Genomic DNA, 20,919 nt, shown 5'->3' on the forward strand with positions numbered 1-20,919 from the left:
ACCTTCACCATGTATGACTCGTGTCTCTCACCCAATTTCATGACTTGTGTGTTTAATCGAGAATGAAGGTTTGTTGGTTGAGAATATTGGAGTCAATGCTTTGTTAAGACATCAATTGAAGTATACGGCCCAAAAATCAGTCATGTGCGTTGTGCATGATGGAAACTAGCGGAAAATTGTAACAAAGCTGAATGTTTGAGGGATATTGACACAAGCTCAAAGTTGAGAAGGAAAAAACAAATTGAAAGTTCGGACAGGAAAAAACAAATTTTGTGTTTCTAATTGTACCTATTAAGTCCATTTGGGAATGGGAAAGAAAATATATATTTTTTATTCCATGTTTACGCGTGGCTTTTTTACTTTATCACGCGTATTACTGATGCAAGTTTCACAAAGCTTCAGTACCAATCAAGTCACAGCACCGACCTTCATTTTGAACATCAAAAAGAAGACCGTTAGCGCCAGAACGCTTACATTCCCCTCCTTTTATCGTCTCTCTCTTTCTCTGTAAACCCTAATCCTGAACACTGAACTGCACTCTTTAGTTTCCGAAACTCTCTTTCTCTCTCCCATTCTCTCTGTTCTCTGCAACGAACGAGGCGAGTTTTGGGTCGAGTGGTTTACGAAGCAACGAGTTATCGCTCTGTTTGTCTGCAACGATCGAGTGGTTTTCTGGGTTCAAGAAGGAGCGAGTTCTCTCTCTTCTTCTCTCCAAAGATTTTTGATTTCTGGGTTTTAAAAGTAGCGAGCGAGTTCTTTCTCTCACTCACTGTCCAACAATTGTGCGAATTTTGGGTTTTGGAGTCGAGAATCGAGAATGGCGTTGTCTACTCGAAATCGAAAGCGTAAACAATTGGGGGATGGCGTTGCTCCGTTTGAGTTTCCGTTTCAGACCCAGAAGATCAAGAGGGTTTCTAGGGTTTTTGAGAACCAACAGAATTTAGCCGGGGAGAAAAAACCAACTACTTCTCTTCCTCTGCGCAAGGGTTTGTCGCCCAAACAGATACAGACCATCCCTTTGGCTTCGTCTCCTAGAAAGCATAGAAAATCGGAGGAGTTAGGTTTTGATGGTCTCTGTCAGACTCAGAAGATCAAGAGGCAAAAACTAGGTTTTGAGTTTGATTGTTCTGAAATTTTGGGGTGTCTGATGAACCTCCGCCATGTGAGTAGGTACTTTGAGAAGCCTGTGGTTGATCCGGTTTATTTCCACGACATCTGGAGGCCGATGGATTTCGGTACTGTGAAATCCAAATTGGAGAGGGGTGTCTACTCCAGTCCTGATGGGTTTGCTGCTGATGTGAGGCTTACCTTGTCAAATGCTTTAAGATATTATCCGCCTGGGAGGATTGAGCGTGCAGCAGCCAAGCATCTCAGTGGTGTTTTTGAGAGCAAGTGGAAGGAAGCCCTGGAGAAAAACCCCAAGTCTGTTTGTCCTTCTCCTCTGCCCAAAGTCAAGGGTTTGGCAGTGTTACCCAAACTGAAACAGGGCAATACCTCTTCTCCTTCTAGCGTTCTTCAAAGTCAAGGGCTTGGTGTTTCTGATTCTCAGTCGGTTGATTCAACCAAACACGATGAGTTGGCCACCCTTGTTGATAATGCCATGGATCAGGCCTCAGAGAATCTTTCAAAATGTAAGGCTGTCCGAATTCTTGCACTAAAGCTACGATTTTCAGGTACAATATTGAAAGCAAACAAGATACTTAAGGGTCTACCTGATTCTCCACCAAGGAGAAAATCGATGCAGCGGATGAAGCAAAGGGAGTTGGCTTGTCGTGCCATTTCGAACATGAAGAAGTCAGTGCAATTTGAGGACCCTTTACAGGATCTCAAACAACTTGAGATGCTGTGTGGCTGTGGCAGTGAAGATCCTTTTCTACAGGTCCGCCTTGGATTGCCGCTTAAGAAATTGGGTGTATTCCTCAGGGAAGATGATGAGTTGCAAGGTCAGGATGAGGAGGCCTTTTTGAATGGAGATTGGGAGAAGGAGAGATCTGGTGGGAGGAAGGTGAGATCTACTCTTGAAGTATAGAAACTGGCCACCTTGGCTCTGTTATTTGTTGTATATGATATGATGTATAGGTTACAGTTTCCACTTTGTAATTGATTGATTAGCAATTCTTTAATTTCTAAGAATAAAGAAATTGAGGGTGTGATTCTGAATTAACAAATTTTTTCCAAGTTGAATGATATTATTGAAGTTTCTATTTCTGTTTGTTCTCTAATTAGAATTTATTTATGGCTTTATATTTTCTCTCTATTTGAGGAAGTTGGTTCCTGTGTTAAAACAGCATACTGGCTCTAAAGTGGAAACTATTACTTTCCATTGTGTGTATGCGTACACTATTACTTTCCAGGTAAATTTTGGCCATATACATTATACATTATACAGACAAGGCGTAATGCAGACCCTTCTTGGAAAGTTCTTGTCTTCGATGTATTCCCCCTGAATTGGTTTAGGATAGCTTGTAGTAATGGCCGTTTGACATCAATCACTGTAAATGATGCTGGCCTGGTTGGTGAGTTCAGCTCTTCAGCCATTACTGGTCTTAAAATGTTTCCCAATTTGTCGATTTCAAACAACCAGCTGACAGGAACCATCTCAAAGTTGAGGTATAAATTTGTTCGAGCTAATGGATTTTCTTGGGAGAACGAAGAAGAATCATATAAGTTTGAGGGCAATAACAAACAAGGTAAAGGGTATTCAATCGATTCACCAGAACATAAGACCCATAAAATGATGGTAAAACCTGCTACAACAGTATGTTTCCTATGTTTGTTCTTTTTGTTGGTACGGTACAACATTTCCCAGACTACATAAATCGCAACATCCAACGTTATACTTATTTGACAGACATTGAAACAATAAGTGAATACAAAGGAGTTACACTGCAATGAAATTGGGACTATGTTTCTGTTATCTGTATTCTTGAAAGTTGACATGCCCTGTCGCTCGTGCATGCTCCACAGCCTCCTGAATATTCATCAAAATTTATTCAGTATACTAAGAATAAAGGAAATCTCATGCGCACAACCACAAACATTTAGAAAATCAAAAGAGGTAAGTTAAGAAATAACCTTCTGGCCGACTAGTCCAAGTTGGCACACCCCACAGCGCAAAGTGAAATTGGCAGTGTCAGTGTATCTCCTTTTACTGAGAAGCAGCATCATAGTATTAAGGCATAATCATGGTATACCTAAGCTATAAGAGTAGTAGGAGCACAAAACGGAACTAACAGCGACGAAACACGCATGACCTCAAGCATTTTGATAACTTTAGTCAGCAAAACACCGGAAAAAAATTCACAGAAAATTAATCTTTTTATCCCTTTTTTCTATCGGATAGGCATGGATTGAAAACTTTACATGCAGGCTAAACACATCTGACATGCCCTATAGTTCTCAATCATCTTAAGTCGAGAACAATTTTATTGATTATTATTTTGAAATGTTCATAAACCAGACTTTATAAGCATGCACTGTAGTACTATTTAGGTTCAACAACTAAGATGCCCTCAGTACATAGAGATCAGGAAATTTTTTTCAAGACTGTGTACTAGAAGTTAAAAACTATTGTCTCTTCAACTTGTATAGGTTTGTAAACTAGGTTGGTTGATGTAAAGTGAACTAGAATACTTCTGCACATTGAGCTACATGTGTACAGTGGAAGTATCAGAAATAATCCCCCAAATCACATGCTCTGTATCTTTTATCATCTCGCTATGTTTGGTATGCCTCACTATGCCTCACTGGACTGGACTGTGCTATATAATACTTAAAACCCATGTTTGGTAAAGAAAGGGATTAAGTTAAATGGGATTGTATAGTCCAACAGTGTTAAAAACTCCGGACTCGCTTGTCTAACATAGCGATGCCGAAATGTGGTTCGCAAAATAGCGAGAGCGCTATTTTGAACACGCGAGTCCGAACTGCTTGAATCAAATTTAAAACCTCACCACCACAGTTCCAATCGAAACTTGTTGATGAGTATCAATTAGCTATAGTTGCCGTTCCAAGTTGGCTTGGGCTAGTCAAAAGGCAGATTGATATATAGACATAAACTCAGGAAACCAACAAAACCAAAAAGTTCAATATCCAATAATATGATTGAACCATTGGCCAAATTGAAAGGGAAGGAGGAAAAGTTTTCCTGGTGGAATTCAAGAGACAGAGAAAGAGCTCAAATCAATGAGTTGGCTCTGTCATCTAGGAAGCCTCTGCCAATAAAGACCTCCAACAATAGAAGGGGATGCGGAAGCAGATCTAGCTAGCCCACAGGCCAATTGAACTAGGGAGGCCAAGGAAGCAAGCTTTCTTATTTTTTCTGCAGCAAGGAGATGAAGGTTTTGGGTTAGTCTGGATCTGGAGAAGTATGGTGGTTTCGAGAGATAAAGAAAGAAAAAGTGTTTTTGAATGGTTTGGGAGCTTTTTTGTTGGAAAAAGAGAGGTTTTTTTTTGTTTTTTTTGGGGTGGTCATAATGGAAAAAGACAGGTAAGTAGAAAAAAAATATATTTTTGAATGAAATAGGAAGGTAAAAAGAAGAAGAAAATAACAAAAAGAAGAGAGAGAGAGAGAGAGAAGAAGAAGAAGAAAAGGCTGGAAAAAAAAACTGAAAACAGAAAAAGAGATAAATTAATAACATAATTATTTTTTAGTCCGACATAACACCAAACATAGGTCTTCACTATTTTTACAATCCAGCTCTTTAGTCCGACGCAGCACCAAACGTAGCTCAGTACTTAATCCAGCTTAGGCCAATCCGAACTAATCCAAGACAGTCCTAGAATTTAGTCCAGTCCATGACAGTCCGCCGTACCAAACGACCCCTCAACGTGCTAATTCCAGAATAAAAGCCCAAGGCACATTTCATGTTTTCACATATTATAAACCATAAGCACTACCTTTGTTGCTCCTTCACAAGATTAAGAGCAAGCCCCTCAACCGGCCCAATGGTACTGTCCTTAACTGCAAATATAGTCTGATCAAACTCCTCTGGAGCTCCCTCAAAGGGTGACATCTGATACAATACAATGCAGAAACCAATGACCATTAACTGGAAAAATTAAGTCTCAATCACAAACAGTGGAGAGCAAATGTCTACAAATAAAATAGCTTTAAAATCAGTAACTATCTTCGTTTTAACATATATTGGAAAATTATTTCACATCAATTATAAATCAGGAAAAGGTACAACTCGAAAAGAGCAAGAGCCAAGACCTACGAGGCAAAGTCTCTCAGCACATAGGTAAAGAGAACGTGGGAAAAAGGGAAGATTCAATAGCCATTGAGCAGTACATGTTGTTGTGAAGGAGATTAACATTACATTCGTTAGGGAGATACAGAGGTGTGGCTCTCAGGTTATTTGAGTCCTATGTGCTTACATGTTAACAACTCAAAACACATAGGGGAACTTGGTTGGATGTTGAAAATTTGGATTTATTTAAGGGCATTTTGGTAAAATAAGGAAACCACATATGTCCAAAAAATTGGCCCTACTTGAGGCCATAGTGAAGCAACTTCTTAATTATCCGTCCACATTGATAACCAGTAAAACTAAGAAACAGAAAATTAACATAAATCATCAGAACCACATACAGCTAAAGCATCATAATGAAGCCCGTCATAGATCAGCAGAGCCCTTTCGGAATACTTCTTCTCCTGTCAACAGTACCCAATACAAAAATGAGCATAAACATTCAGAAATGGAAAGCTGACAAGATTAATATACACGAGAACTCACTACTAATGCTAACCTGACCATACAAATCACAACGTGTAGTTTGAATATCATATGCTGCAATTTCACGCCCATAATAATCTGCTAAAATTGAAAGCTCTATGGCACCTGTACAACAGATTTCAAATTAACATTCAGCAAGCGAAATCTGATGGTATCCCAGTGCTGGATTGGGACAGAGAAGTCAACAATAGAAGAAAAACATTTGAAGTTAATCTTATAGACAAGTGGCTTGAACCGTCAAGGCACAAAACCTTTGTCAATTATATCAACAATGTTCAATACTGTAGAAGAAGACATAAGCCAGTGTTGTACAATTCAGGTTTAGATACTTAGTTGGCTATCAGAAATAACCAAAACTTTCACAGGAAAAGCTTTTCATTTTGCATTTTGTTTGGTAATCAATTATCATATATGTGGGAAAAGGAAAGTTTATTTATTTTTAACAGACCTCCCCACTTCTCAGAGTCAAGAATCCAAGCACAATACTCTTCATTTGGTTTACCGAGAAATGCTTCAGAATACTTAGTTGGATCACTTGCTACTGTTGCTGCTATAACCTTCACATCATGGATGACCACAAAATGATCAGGATGTATCGCACTTATGCATGCTTAATACAAACATGGAGCTACATAACCACAAAAACTCATGGTTCATCTATTGTTGTGAACTTTTAATCCCTGAATGTTCTATACCTGTCTCAACTCAGGAGCTTTTTTCTTGTCATGGTCCATAACATACCTACAAATGAAGGGTGACTATTGAATAGAAAAATTGACCTTATATGACGCAGCTTAGTTCATTGCAAAAGACAATGGATAGAATAGAAGGTTGTATTGGAGCTTACCCAACCGCATTGAAGAGGCAACTATTGTCTGAGGGAATAACCCTTCTTACTACAATACCTTCCATATTTTAAATATTTATATACCTGAAACATTTTAACAATTTGAATATTTCAAACGATGATGGTTTTATAATAGACAAGCACAAGCCAAAGAGCTGACATAAGGAAACACATGAATATTTAATACAATTAAAGGACCCAAAAAGCATTGAACTCCATAGAAGTGGTTTGTGTGAAGAAGGAACCATTTGTAATTACAAAGGAAAGGAGAACAAAGATTATTAAGATACAAAAAAAATAGGAGTCCAATCAAAAGTAAACAGCTACATAAAAAGAAAAGAATTACACATAAAAACTTCCTTAAGACTGAATCCTAAAGTTACAGAAGTATGAGACGATAAAAAAAAAAAAGAAGGCTGAGGACTCGAACAAAACCCAGTATCACATACTCAGCAGCAGACAACCAAGTACCAACCATTACCAGATTCAATTACTGGTAGCAGCAGGGCATGATTGAAAACATTAAAGAAAAGGAACAAATATAGTGTACAGAAATGAAATTTTACAAATTTGTATTAGGAATGAATCTGAAATGAATGAAAAAAACGAACTTTAAAGAATCCATACTCTTTATCAGTTCTTTAAGGTGCCAATAAATGAACCTAATATGTCAAAAGCCTACCCAGAAAACCACCCAGTTATGTGCACCCATAAACAAAACATATTATCGAAATAAATCCTCAAATAATTCCACAAAGGAAACCAACCTTCAGACTCAGAAACCCAATACCAAAGCTATAAAACAAACCCAGAGCTGGATTTGAAACCACCCAAAAGCATAAATTGAAAAAAGATGACAAATAAATAATGTGGCAATGAAATTTCCAGATCCAGTAATAGTATTTGTACCAAGAGCAGCATATTCAAATAGACATGATACAATTTGGAAGAGAAGAGGAAAACAGATAAGAAAAAGAACTCACTCTGTTTCTTCCTTTTTGGTCAATAAGGTAACGGTAGTTGAGCTAATACTTTTGACGATGAGGTGGTGGTCGCCTGCCTGGTTTTGGCTATGGGCTCTGTATTTTGATGTCGTCTTCTTTTTTTCTTTTCCCTTCTTTTTATCGGGAGAGTGGGATTACAAGTTAGAACCTGATGCCCAGGTCCCACTGAGCCTTAACTTAACGGGAGCGGATCTGCTGTCCCCAATACCCTTATGTCTCCTGTCTAATTGTTTGACACATGTCCACTCACTTAACCCTGAATTAACACCGTTAACTTAATAAAATTTAGAAATAAAAAACCAACACTATAGCAGCAGTAGCCACCACCCCTCATGACGTTCATGCCACTTCCCCCCTTCCTCCCCTTCCCTGACCTCCTCCCTCAGTCACAAAATCACCATATACCAGTACTCTCAATTGAGAAACCCAAATTTGAACGGAGATCGGGAAGAAGAGGAGGAGGTGGTAGTGGAGGAGAAGTGGGCAGCAGGGTGGAGGTTGTGTGTGGCTTAGGTGAGGGGGCTGGAACCAGTGAGGTTTGGGGCTGTCAAGGTTGGGTATTGGGTGGGGAACTTTGTGACTGCTGTTTGTTTTGTTTAGGGTTTAATTTCTTTTAATTTTATTTTATTGAAAGTAAAGTTAACAGAGTTAATATTGGGGTTAAGTGGGTGGCCACATGTCAACAAATTATATAGAGACAGCAGATCCCCTTCCTCCCAATGTGAAATTGGTCCTATGTTTTACCTCTTTGGCAATTTAGCTCGTGTTTTTCAAATTTTGTCTTGTATAGCTAATTTTTTAATTGGTTTAAAAAATATTTATTAACTTTTAACAGAAATTGGACAAAAATATTTATTAATCTGTAACCATGAAATTGGCCAAATAAAAAATATGAATTAAATTCGCAAGATAAAAAAAAATTTATTTATTTATTTACCTCTTTTGGATGACTAAAAGCCAAACACAATAAAGCCTAACAGAGAAAGACAAACTCATCAGAACATACACAAACACAATAAAGTGAAATTTCCAGAAGTATGCATGGATCCAGGGAACAAAGTAGATAAATACTTCTCATGCTTCCTATTTTGCATTCGTAATCGATACGTATACAGAACTCAGGAAACATATTGCCTACTGTCATAAGCTTTAGCGTCTGAATATATATACAGTGTGGCCCTAGTTTCCTTTTAATTTCAAAACCACCAAACAGGTGAAGAAAAAGAGAGGCACAGGGGACAGTTTCATTGGATTACTATGATGATGATGGAGGAAATAATACTGCACTGCCGAGCAAACACATTGAATCACGGCAAGTCCCAATCCGAAAAAGTCAGGCAACGTACCAAAAACCGTGCTATTCGGAGATGCATCTCTCTCCTTTATACCATTATAAATGAGCTCCCAGATGCAAGTAAACACAGCCGCAACGGCCAACAGCAAACTGATCAGTGCATAACGAGGCTTACTTGTGGAGGAAACCTGATCGAAACCGGCTGACAATATTTCTAGGTTGAAACCAACGAGCATAAAGGTCAACTCTAAGGCAGTTACCTACATAGAAGTTATAATCACTTCAGTTTGAAATTAAAATGGGTGCCAAATAAACCTCACAAGAGATATTAACAAAATGCTATAGTTTAATATAAGTTTTGAGCATCACCCTTGTCCTGTGATGTGGCTGGCCAAAATCATTGTGTTCATCCTGCAAACCAATGTTAATTGTTGCAGACTCACTAGGATTTGAACCAGAAGGGCCCTGCCATTATGAACTGTAAGAGCCTTATAACTATTTCTAAGTTAAATTAAAATAATAAAACTGCTTATCGCACAAGAAATAGTGAAAAGAGGGAGTTGATTATGGTCATGAGTTTTTACCACTGCCGGATTGCCCGGTTCGTCATAGTCGGTGCTAATGCGAGGAATACTGCTTGGTAAAAGCGAGTCACTGAGGTTGTCATCAGATCCCTGAGCAAATAAGTTTCAACTGGAACTATAAAAGTGTTGCAACATAATGTCAAAGTTAAAAGTTCGGTTTTGTTATTGTTATGGCCTTTGACCATTATCCTTACCGCACTGTCTAGCCCATCATAGTCAGTATCAGCTTGGGTACTAATGCAAGGTAATGGAGACACACTCGGATCGGAATCTACAGAGCCCTGAAACTGAAAATAAGTTCAAGTTGCAAGAATGTATGAGAAAAAAATGGTTTAATTAAGGTTATGAGTCTTTACCACTACCCTTGTTACATTACCCTGCTCGTCTTGGTCAGTGTCAGCATGGGGACTAACGCTCGGTAAAAGCGACTCGGTGGGGTTGGAATCGTCAGATCCCTGAAATTATAAAAATGGTTCAATGAAGTACATATAAAAATATGAAACAAAAATGATTTTATCATGATTATGAGGTTTTAACATTACTGTCGTCTGGTATTGTTGCTTGTAATGGTTGCTGTTGTCATCATGCGAACCTTTGCTGAGCAAAGGCAACCTGCTGAGGTTCTTCTTAATGTTCAAACTATTTAATCCTGCACAACCAAACTACACAATGAATAATAATCATGTATAAAAGTAACTCAATAAAAAGAGAGAGAGAAAATAAAAACCACACTTCTGCTTATCTTGATTTCAAGGAAACTCACCTTTGATCATAAATTCAATTGTGGCGTTTGAGAAATCCGGACTGTAATCTGCATCGTTTCCTACAATATACAGGGTTGGGAGAGACAGGAGTAAGTCCTGTGATCTGAAAATACGTGGACGAATTTTGCAAACAATTATACAAATTTGCTAAGGTGATTCTTCTGCACCAAAGTTAGCCGGTTACTCAGAAATTCTCTTTTTGCAAGTACAAATGCTAAGCTCAGCTCAACTCTGTCTTTATGCAAACTATTTCCACTTACTTAAGATTATCTCATTTCTTATCATGTGCCTCCCAGTGCCGCTACATATCCATCTTAACATCCCCAGATCTCAACTACACTTACTATTTTAGAAACGTGCTGTGATGGCCCAAAATTCTGAACCATAGAACAAAGCTCGCCTTACAGTGATACAAAAATTCAAGAGCAGTTAGTTCACTACTAACGTCCATGACACTTTAATTCTGTGATAACATGGTCTTCAATCTCTCCTTCATTATGGACAGTCAAACTTTGAAGTACCAAAAAATTATCACTCTTAGGGATCATGCGGTCATCAATCTTTGCTGTGTCTTCTTGTCAACTCCTAGTTGTGCTAAGTTACTCCATATACCAAGTACTTTTTCTTGCATAACATAACATATTAGATTCTAAACTGGTCCTTTATGCTTCTAAGCTTAACAATTAACCCTAATTTGGTGTTATAAACCAACACGAGGTCATATACGAATAACATAACAGTCGTCCATAGCCAAGGAAAAAAATACAAGGGCTTAAGGTCGACCCTTGATGTAAGCCTATTGTATATAGAAGTTCACTAGTTATACTATGTTCTCACACCAATCACCACCCACTACACAAACTTCCCTATCTCAAGTGCATCTCCTGGTGGTGCGGTATAGACAGCCAACAAAAGAAAAAGAAGAAGAAGCAGACTCCAACGTCGAAGGAGAGAGTGGTCGTAGATCAGGCTCAACCAACAAGAAAGAGAGGATATCTCCTAAGCAAGGGCTTTTTCTCAGGCCAATAAGCACAAGCCCGTAGTCTTGTGCTGCATTTGGCGTTCAAAATTGCAATGAACAACCTTAATCACATCCACAAACTTGGTAGGAAGGAACAGTTGAGATCACTGAACCGAAAACAGCCTGCAGAGTAGACTTTCAAGGCAGGGCACTGAACAGTTGAGATCAAACTCCAAACAGTAATCTCTACCTCTAAATAACAAAAAGGGAAAAATAATTCAATTCTTGCTACATTTTGAGCGGCTAGTCTAATGTATGAGAACCTAATTTGGACCTTTAAATTGAAATTTATAGGTGAGAACCAAAACAAAAAATAAATAAATAAATAAATAAACCTGAATTGTAGTTTAAAGAGCGGCAGCGTTGTGAAGTCCGGGGAGACTGAGATTGTCGAAGACACAAGGACTGGCTGCGTGCCAAGGCTTGCAGAGATTGAGGTTGCTGCTGCTGAGGAGGAGTAGGACACAACATGGTTCCAATTCTCCGGAGGACAGACAGAGTCGCGGAATAAGAAGAGGTGAAGATTGGTGTTGTGGTGACACCATAATGCTATTTTTTTTTCTTCTTTTTAAATTCTCCAAAAACTTCAAGGAAACTTCCTCGTTGCTCAGACCTCCCAAACATGCTACCGTTTTAAAGGATTTCCAAATCCCATGTCTGCCTTGGTTGCAATCCTCTGTGTAACAAATTACAAGCAGGGGATGACATTGACATGAGAGTAATTGGTTTTTTTCTTCTTCTTTTTACGATAGTAAGTCATTACTATGTAGTATTATTTATTGGCCAGAAAACTCACAGCCACACATTAAATGGAAGCAAAGAATAAAAAGGAAAGTTAATATGTGAAGTTTCTATTCAGTTCACAACAAAAGAAAAAAGAAATAAAAGAAAAGAAAGGAAGCGCCTACAAATTCTGCAGAACTTGGTAGATTGGCTCATCAGCTAACAAGGGTTATTTACTTTTCTAGAGCTATTATGTATATATGCTGGAAGGAAGGAAGCTTCTGGAGGAGAGCACCCAGCTGCATGCAATGCAAATACTGATTCCACCAGCAGATTGGAAACCAGAAACTGGATTCCAAATTCCAGTTAACATTTCTTTAGAACTGACTCTGAGTAATGAGCGTAATTCTTTACTTTTGCTCAGCTCATCTTTTATGGGCACATCTCTCAGCTGAGTCAGAAGTCACTGACTCTGGATAATGAGAGCTGAGCTCGCTACTTTTTGTTGTTTTGAACCAAGTTTTGAATATTCTTCTCTCTTTCTAAAGTTACGCTTTCATACTTTGAAAAGACCCAAGTACCCTTTCAGACAGGTACAACTTTAAAAGGGCGTGGTTTACGAGATTGTTTGTTCCATCATGCGAGTTGGAGAAATTGTAGAATAGTACACTATCACAACACTTTTACTCGAAATATGCTATGTTATATGTTATACTTTTAAACAACTCACACTTTATTTCACAGTTAGAATTGGAATTTAATTTTTATTATTTAAAATAAAATTAAGAAAATAAAAAAATTAGTAAAAACAAGAGACGAGCAATCGCCCACCCCAACCCAGTCACCTACTCTCTCATTGCTAAATCATAGCCATGTTTGCCTCTCAACCTTTTGGTGGCTACCGCAAGATCCATCTATATGTTCTTATTGATGAAGATCTCACTGGTTTGTTGACTTCTAAATTATAGATTGTCATTAGATGTGAAAAAGGTTGTAATGGGAGGTGGGTGTATCATAGACAAACTACAAATTGACCAATAGGGAATTGATATTGAAAAGGTTGATTGTGTTGGGTATTATCTTTGGTTCTCGGTTATGAATCTAATAAGCTCCATCAGATATTAAGATTAGATAATTTTTTTATTCATTGACAATGATGATGAAGTTTCCTAGTTGTAACAATTTATTGGGTTATGGGGATTTGGCTTACTTGTGACTAATGATTGTTGATGGCCGGCAGAGAAAAAAGAAGACATAGGGGTGGCATTGGAGGTAAGCGTTGGGTTGCTGGGGCATTTTTGTTTTCTAGTCCAGCTATAAAAAGAATAATTATTTCATTTCTAAGGTGACACATCACATATTTTGAGTGAAAATATCATTAGTTAATGTGATAATACCGTATTACTCTATAATTTCGCGTGACTTGACCAATGAAAAAAATCATGGATGATGACAATATTTCCATGCATATTATTCATTAGAAATACAAAAAAACGAGTAATGCTAGGGATATGCTCGGAACCATGATTCAATCAGAAAGTTTTTATTGAAATTTCAATAAAACCTACTTTGTTTTTATGACACTTCCCAAATTGTATATAACAAGCACATCTACCAATAAATTAGGTAACACAACTTTCATGAAAAAAAACATTGCTCCAGACTTTGGAAAATTGCTATTATTTTGGAGATTATTGCTCAAAAGTAATTAGGGTTTAAACTGATATGTTTATTCTTCTATCAAAACGGGATATATATATATATATATATATTATATACAGAGTGGGTACAATCAACCCTAATGGTGAGTTATATTTCTAGTGTCTCATTTTCTACATCATGCGACACATGTAAAATGAAAAACGAAAAGTAATGGTCCGACTGGGTTCTCTTGTATAAAAATAGAGAGAAAAATAACCAAGCTAAACCACCCCAACCAATCCGGTTTGGTCGGTTCCACCGGTTCATCCCCACCCTAGCCATAACTGAAAGCCAAAGAGAACAAATCATATGAAAGCCTAACAGAGAAGAAGACAAACTCATCAGAACATATACAAACACAACAAGGTGAAATCTCCAGAAGCATGCGTGGATCTAGGGAACAAAATAGATAAAGACTTGATATTAGCGCTGACAAAAATATCGGGTACTTTAGAAGCGGGACATGCTGCTCATGCTTCCTATTTTGCATTCATAATCGATATGCGTTTACATATCGAGTGGTTTCTTGTTCATTTGTAAAATCAAACCTGTTCGATTTGGGGCTGACTTGTAATAGACAAAAAGAAGTTTGTTTATGCAGTTTTGTTACTGAGCTTCGGCTCCCTTAGAACCCAAAAAAAAAAAAAAAAAAAAAAAAAAAAAAAAAAAAAAAGAAGAAGAAGGTTTTGTTGTAAAGAAGAATGGTTGAAGCCCACATGCTCTAACATTCAAGTTCAACACAAAATCAAACCACACACCCATCAAACCAAACCACACACCTACCAAACCAAATCACACACCCACCAAACCAAGCCATTTGCTTTGCCTATAAATAGGCATTATATTTGCTTGTAATGTAAGATGAAATGAGAGAAGATGAAGGGAAGGAAGAAAGAGGGTGAGTGTGTGAAGAGAAAGAGAGCAAAGAGAAATTCTCCTAGAGAGAAAATTCAGTGAGCATACATATTGTAAATACTAAAGTTGTAGCCCTATTATGTTATGAATGAAAGGTTACTGCTGCTGCTCTCCGAGGACGTAGTCATAGCCGAACCTTGTTAAATGCTATGTCTCATCTACTTTACGTGCAGCTCAATATTCGCACATATTCCAGTTCATTTTACAACACGTTATTAGCACGAGAAGCTCTCAGGTATAATTTTTGTGCTGCACTATTATCTATACTACTAACCATTATGTTGATGTAAGGAAGAAAAGTAGTGGAGAAGTTGTGGTCTGCTAGAGAGATATACTAGCAAACCAACTGGAAGGATAAGCTCCCTGCCTCTTACTTTTTCTATTATTTTATTATTTCTCCACACAATTTAATACTCATACTAACATCCAAAGCTAGTGAAATTTGCAGGTGAAAAGAAGAAAAGCCAACATAATATGTCTAGCTTTCACTAATATATCAGTATAATAATATTATATTATTTCATTGTGGTGTTGATATGAACCCACAAATAATTGTCTTTACTTTACCCATCCCACAATTATTTTATTTACTGTATGGTGTAGGTTTATTACCCATACAACATTATTTATTTAAAAGGGTGGTGCGGGTTTATTGTCCACGCCTTTACTTTTATTTAAATGTATGGAGCAGAATTAGTGTCCATACAAGCACGTTTACTTTATCACAAATTTACTTTACCTCACATTTAATTTTATTTAAAGTATGGTGCGGGATTAACGTCCATACTGCAAGCAATTTAATTTATGAATTTACTTTACCTCACACTTAATTTTATTTAAGGTATGGTGCGGGATTAACGTCCATACTGCAAGCAATTTAATTTATGAATTTACTTTACCGCACATTTAATTTTATTTAAGGTATGGTGCGGGATTAACGTCCATACAACAAGCAATTTAATTTATGAATTTACTTTACCGCACATTTAATTTTATTTAAGGTATGGTGCGGGATTAACGTACATACAGCAAGCAATTTAATTTACGAATTTATTTTACCGCACATTCACATTTATTTAAAGTATGGTGCGGGTTTATCGTCCATACCAGTAATTTATTTACCAGTAATTTATTTTATGGATTAATTATGCTGTATGATGAGTTTTTACAGTATGCAGATCAGGACCAGAAGTTCCTTGATCCTCATCATACAATTACATCAGGACACGAAGATCCTTGATGATGATATTGATATGAGAGCTGACAGTCTCTCCGGTACTATACTTGTAAACAAGAGATCGGACTTGAAGATCCTTGATCCTTGACATGTAAATAAGGACCTAGAGTTCCTTGATGATGTAACAGTATCATATTGGTTAAAAGTGCCGTACACATGAATAATAACTGTACTGGCAAATGTACTGCACACATGAATAGATATGTATTCATGACTTGATGAATAGTACTATACACATGAATAGTGACGTATGCATAAATATTAACCATTTTGGGTAAACCGTCACTATATACAAAAGGGAACCTGCAGTTCCTTAAACTCATGGATGAGCAATTAAATGAGATGCCAGAAGTTTCTCAAAATATGGACAATTATGTAAGGACTTGAAGTCCCAAAATACGTACAGAAAATGGTAAAAATATCCATACCATGAGAATATGTGATTTTGGCCCGAAGTTCAAAATCTAAAGGGATTGAATATCCATACCATGAGAATATGTGATTTTGGCCTGAAGTTCAAAATCTAACAGTATTGAGAACTTAAAGTTCCAACAGTTAAATGGACAACCCTTGAGGTATTATTGCAAATTGTGGTACACCACATATTTCTTTGGCATAAGAGAATGATGAATTTAATAAAGTTCGATTCTGTTATAATCACCTCAAGGAAGAAATATATTTTGTGAATTCCGGTTGTTAAAAATACACCGTGAAATGGATAATATCAGTATAAACCTCAAATAATGAATTGAGGCTCCCCACATATTTTGTTATATCTGGGCCGGAAGCTCATGGACCCAAATATATGAGAGATCCTGAACTTGAAGTTGTGGGTATATAGTAGTTAATGCTCTTCACTACTATATTGTGATATTAGCGTGGCTTTTACTCAATCCATATTTCATGTCCATTTGAAAAGGACGAATAAATTCTGAGTTTGTGTTTAGCCCGGGCCAGAAGTTACGGGCTCACATACATTGAAATATGAAATTTGGGAGAGTGGATATGGTTATTTGAACCTATAAGGCACAAGGTTCCAAACCGTCATTTTGAAAAGACGTAAAAACCACAGATACAAGTTTAAGAATGTGCGCAATTATTATAACACGAAAGGAACATATAACATATAGATTTTTCCACTTGCAATGAAGGTGCAGGCCCTGTAAAATCTATAAAATTACATTATGTTTTGGAAGCCTTTGAAGGAAGAGGACGGCGCCGCTTAAGCCTAGCCATGAGCCTCTCGTGGTCTCCCAAAATTCTTTCATTTGAGACCTGCAGCATGTCTAGCCTTCTCAGTGTATCAACGGAGTACGAACTCACCAGTTTCAACAAGGCATTATTCTCTCCTTTAAGTTTCTCAACCTCCTGTTGAGACTCATGAAGCATTCTTTGAAGAGACGAATTTTCAGTTGTTAGCTTCTGAACCTCGTTTGCTCTAACACGCAAACGATCAGCCATGTTAGAAACAGAAGCAGCACTCTGAATGCTAGAAGCCATTGAGTCATTAATAGCCTCTTCCTCAGACCTCCCTGTCAACAGCATTTCATCCATTGGAGTAATGAAATTCCTAGCTACTATGATAGCAGTAGCATCATTCATCATCACATAATCATTAACTGTGAGATGACGACTTTGGGATACAAAGGATGGACGCCAAACTTTGGCGTCACTGGTTGTTGTGGGAGAATCATTTCAATTGAAATCATTTGGACAGGAAGAAGAGGAAGCCATTTTAAGAAGGTTTCGAAGAAAGTTTTACAAAAACTAAAGTTTCAGAAAATGAAGGAAGTTAAGTTGAAACGCAGTTGCTCCAATCAAGATTTGCAAAGGCAATATCTATAGATGAAATTGTGACAACATTTCCAGGATCCCAATATCTTCTCGAATCCCCACATTATCTCTTTCTTTCGCAAGAGTCCAAAACTTCACGTGGCCTCTAATAATGCATGTCGGCACTTTCGGCGTTTTCAAGTATTATTTTCGTCAAAGCCGATCTTGCTTTACGGATTTCACGGAGCTACTTTTTCAAAAGTATCCCGAGAATCTCGCAATTTTCCTATGGTTAATTTAAAATTCACCGGTTCTACCTATTCATTGTATTTGTGTATAAATGTGTTACTAACGAAATTTTCTTTGCAGAAGATATCCAGTTTTCTCCATACCTAGTGATGCGATATCTACTTGTTTTTCTTATCAGTGAGTACTCAATATGCCTGAGAAGCAAGGCTATCTCTGATTATCCATTCAGGAAGCGAGACTATCCCTGATCACATTTCCGCTACATCAAGGAACTGTGAAGGCGACATTATGCTCTAATCTCCTGAGGTCCCTCTAGACTAGGAGAAATGAGAGCTTGTTGTTTGCTCCCACCAGCTTCCTTCCTTGATTGCTTACCTTACTTTGCAATCAATATCACAATTTTTGTATCTTTTGTTTCTTTTTATAACTCTCTGTTCATAAGGGATTTTATTTCTTTAGAATGAACATCCGAAGAAAGAATCCATGCAGTGATCCTAACTCTGAGGGTTATTTGTTTTTGACAGAGAAAAGAATTGTGACTTTTGCTCTTGCAGGATATAACTAGATCATCAAGCGCTACTTTATATTTACTGGGCCGATACGAGCTTGAATGATACTTGAGAAAAGTTTCTCCCACCTAAGGATGTAAGCAATACTTGTGTCATTTTATGCTTATATACTTATTTGATATTTTATCTTGAAAGGTAACCAAATGGGGAGATAAGTGTAATAACCCAAACCAAAATATCTAAAAAGTAAGGAAAATATCTTCTAGGGAAAAGACTATTTTGCCATCGCATTATTTAATAGGGGGAAAATTGACTATTTGATCGAGAAAGAATTTGGGAATGCCGCTTACGCCATTGTGTAGAGCGCGGCGAAACGAGTTCGTAGACACGGAGTAGACCCGAATCGGAGCCATAATGAAGAAGATATGATCTAAAAATCGCGAAGGGCAAAACGATAATTTGGCCAAAAAGTCAGACTTTTTATCCCTCTCTCTCTCCTCTCCCCCGTCACTTTCTCTCTCTTCCTCTCTCTCTCTCTCTCCCGCGCGAACTGGGCCGTGCGACCCTTCGCCTTCTCGACGACGGCCCGGTCACCACAGGCCGAGCCGATCTCAGCCGTGGGTACCATCGGGTCCGCCTCCGTGTCACCGTCAGGACCTGACCAATCACAACCCCGGGGCCGCCCTGAGTTGGCCGGAAAACCATGTTTTCCGGCAGAGGTTCCTTCGAAGCCACCTGAACTTCCAGCTCAAAATTCTCCTTCGTTTCTCCACCAAATCGATCGAGTAAGGTATGGTTTCTCAGCTATTTTTCGTGTTCTAGCTGATGGGTATATGGGTTTCGATCGATTTTAGCTCTAAGGGGTTCGATTTTCGACTTGAAATCTGGTTGGAACTTCGGCCGCTCGAAACTACTGCTTATGGTCACTTTTTGGGGTGTGCCCAAGAACAAAAGTGACTCCAAATGGGGTGTTTTACCTAGGGTAGGATTTGGAGTCTTGGTTCCGAGATTTTTCGGCCACCCGAAATCGCTTTGGACACCCAAAGCTGTCCGCGCGTGCTGGAGCGCGTGGGCGAGAGTAGTGAGGAAGTTCTGTGCAGTTTTGTGACCCTCGTGCCGTCACGAGCATGAGGGATTTCGCGGATCTCGATTCGGACCAAAATCGCAGAACATGATTCCTTCTCTGAGAGGAACCTCTAGAGGAGCCCAGATTGACCATCGGAGACCGTGGACCCGCGGTGTCCATGATCGGCCGATCTGGCAGCTTACCGCTTATTGAGGTTTCGGGTCCCTTAAGGCCGGTCTAACTGTCCCAAAAAGCTAAGGTGGGCATAGGAGTAACCTGAAACGAGTGCATGTATTTCTAGGAGCCGGGGCCAGGGTGTTTAGTTGAAATTCTTTTTATTCAGCAGTTTATTAATTTAATCTTTATGGGTAATCAGGCACCAGGAGCCCGACAGGATTGCAAAAGAGACCTTCGAAGTGTCAAAGTAGCTCGGACCATCTGTGAGTGGACTTTCTTTCATGAATTATTTTATATAAATAAGTTATGTAGAGGTTTTCCATAAATAAGATTTTATAAGTGATTTTATATTGATTTTCTATAAAAGAGTTTTTATAAACGAATTTATTTGACTAAATTCCATAACTGATCTTGAGCAAGCTTTATTGTGTTTCCGAGCATGATTAGTACAAAAATAGTTCTATAAGTTGTGTGCTGCTTACTTTTACAAGCTTAAGAGTTATAGAAAACAGATTTTGAGGCTTATGGCAGAAGAAATAGCAGCACAACTTGAGATTTCAGTTATTATTCAGTTTTTTTTAAAGGAATTTATTTTAAAACCACCTCGTAGACATTTATTTTTGGTGATTACCCAGAGTTGGACCGATGTCTACGGACATCCAGTCCGATTTCAGTTTATGTCAGTGCACTTGACTTTACCTCACGAGTCTCGGGGATGCTCGGACCGTGAGTGCCAGGATTTACGGCTCGGCAGACTTGGTGTCCCGAGACTTGCCAGGATTGCGGCTCGGCTGACTCTGTGTCCCCGAGACCTGCCAGGATTGCCGATCAGGCTGACTACGGTCCCCTGCATCCTGCCAGAGCGACTCGAGTTGACTTGTTGTCATCGAGGAATCTGCCGGCGGGACAGGCTGATCATAGTCCCTTGATTTCGCCAGTTTGCGGCTCGGGTAGCCTGCGTGACGCTCGAGACCTGCCAGGGAATTGACGGATAAGACAGGGGTACAAATAGGTGGTATTTTCAGAGGATTTTGAATTTCTTTTATTCAAGCATAACTTTCAGTTATTTTATATTGGTTTCTTTGATATTCGTGCATTATCTTTCTATATGTTTGTTCAGTTATTCGAGTACATTCTTCAGTTATTTAACAAGGTTTATACAAGGTTTGAGTACAGTACTTTTATACAAGTTTGGTTTCAGTGTTTTATACAAGCGTTGATTTCAGTGCTTTTGAATAAAATTTATCGAGCTTGAATATGATTTACATAGAATGCTTGAGTTTAGTATACTTTAAATGGAGAGTACGTATTCAGTAT

General features: G+C 38.2%; 3 protein-coding genes across 8 annotated transcripts; 1 reads left to right on the forward strand and 2 right to left on the reverse strand.

The window, feature by feature from the left end:
* The first annotated feature begins 379 nt into the window (after positions 1-379).
* Positions 380-2,154, forward strand: LOC117625057 (transcription factor GTE12-like). The gene has a single exon (XM_034356626.1). It carries the CDS (start codon positions 818-820, stop codon positions 2,027-2,029), a length of 1,212 nt encoding a protein of 403 aa, XP_034212517.1. The 5' UTR covers positions 380-817; the 3' UTR covers positions 2,030-2,154.
* A 530-nt stretch (positions 2,155-2,684) lies between these two features.
* LOC117626662 (OVARIAN TUMOR DOMAIN-containing deubiquitinating enzyme 2-like) lies at positions 2,685-7,725 on the reverse strand. Of its 2 annotated transcripts, none has more exons than XM_034358453.1 (9): positions 7,569-7,725; positions 6,586-6,669; positions 6,434-6,479; positions 6,187-6,295; positions 5,752-5,843; positions 5,594-5,656; positions 4,900-5,015; positions 3,076-3,151; positions 2,685-2,971 (listed from the first exon to the last, which is right to left on the reverse strand). In XM_034358453.1, the coding sequence occupies exons 2-9, from the start codon at positions 6,648-6,650 to the stop codon at positions 2,915-2,917; spliced, it is 624 nt and encodes a 207-aa protein (XP_034214344.1). In that variant the 5' UTR covers positions 6,651-6,669; positions 7,569-7,725; the 3' UTR covers positions 2,685-2,914. The 2 variants fall into 2 exon arrangements, with proteins under 2 accessions (XP_034214344.1, XP_034214345.1); XM_034358454.1 differs by lacking the exon at positions 7,569-7,725 and adding an exon at positions 7,353-7,528.
* Positions 7,726-8,633: 908 nt separating this feature from the next.
* On the reverse strand, positions 8,634-12,438 carry LOC117624985. 5 transcript variants are annotated; one of them, XM_034356537.1, is made up of 9 exons: positions 12,161-12,434; positions 11,588-11,928; positions 10,231-10,290; positions 10,010-10,116; positions 9,824-9,922; positions 9,662-9,754; positions 9,468-9,557; positions 9,253-9,348; positions 8,634-9,143 (listed from the first exon to the last, which is right to left on the reverse strand). In XM_034356537.1, the coding sequence occupies exons 2-9, from the start codon at positions 11,721-11,723 to the stop codon at positions 8,769-8,771; spliced, it is 1,056 nt and encodes a 351-aa protein (XP_034212428.1). In that variant the 5' UTR covers positions 11,724-11,928; positions 12,161-12,434; the 3' UTR covers positions 8,634-8,768. The 5 variants fall into 5 exon arrangements, 4 of the variants coding, with proteins under 4 accessions (XP_034212428.1, XP_034212430.1, XP_034212429.1 ...); XM_034356539.1 differs by having other exon boundaries at positions 9,830-9,922; positions 11,588-12,435; XM_034356538.1 differs by having other exon boundaries at positions 9,662-9,748; positions 11,588-12,435.
* Positions 12,439-20,919: the final 8,481 nt, after the last annotated feature.

The sequence above is a fragment of the Prunus dulcis genome, chromosome 4 (assembly GCF_902201215.1).
Source record: "Prunus dulcis chromosome 4, ALMONDv2, whole genome shotgun sequence".
Lineage (NCBI taxonomy): Eukaryota > Viridiplantae > Streptophyta > Magnoliopsida > Rosales > Rosaceae > Prunus > Prunus dulcis.

Coding starts and splice junctions, on each gene's coding strand:
- LOC117625057 (XM_034356626.1), top strand. CDS start 818: ATGGCGTTGTCTACTCGAAATCGAAAGCGTAAACAATTGGGGGATGGC.
- LOC117626662 (XM_034358453.1), bottom strand. CDS start 6,650: ATGGAAGGTATTGTAGTAAGAAGGGTTATTCCCTCAGACAATAGTTGC. Junction 6,296..6,433: donor AAGCTCCTGAGTTGAGACAG/GTATAGAACATT, acceptor CATGATGTGAAG/GTTATAGCAGCAACAGTAGC. Junction 3,152..4,899: donor CTTGTGAAGGAGCAACAAAG/GTAGTGCTTATG, acceptor GCTGCTTCTCAG/TAAAAGGAGATACACTGACA.
- LOC117624985 (XM_034356537.1), bottom strand. CDS start 11,723: ATGTTGTGTCCTACTCCTCCTCAGCAGCAGCAACCTCAATCTCTGCAA. Junction 9,349..9,467: donor AACCGGGCAATCCGGCAGTG/GTAAAAACTCAT, acceptor TCATAATGGCAG/GGCCCTTCTGGTTCAAATCC. Junction 9,144..9,252: donor AGCCACATCACAGGACAAGG/GTGATGCTCAAA, acceptor ACTTCTATGTAG/GTAACTGCCTTAGAGTTGAC.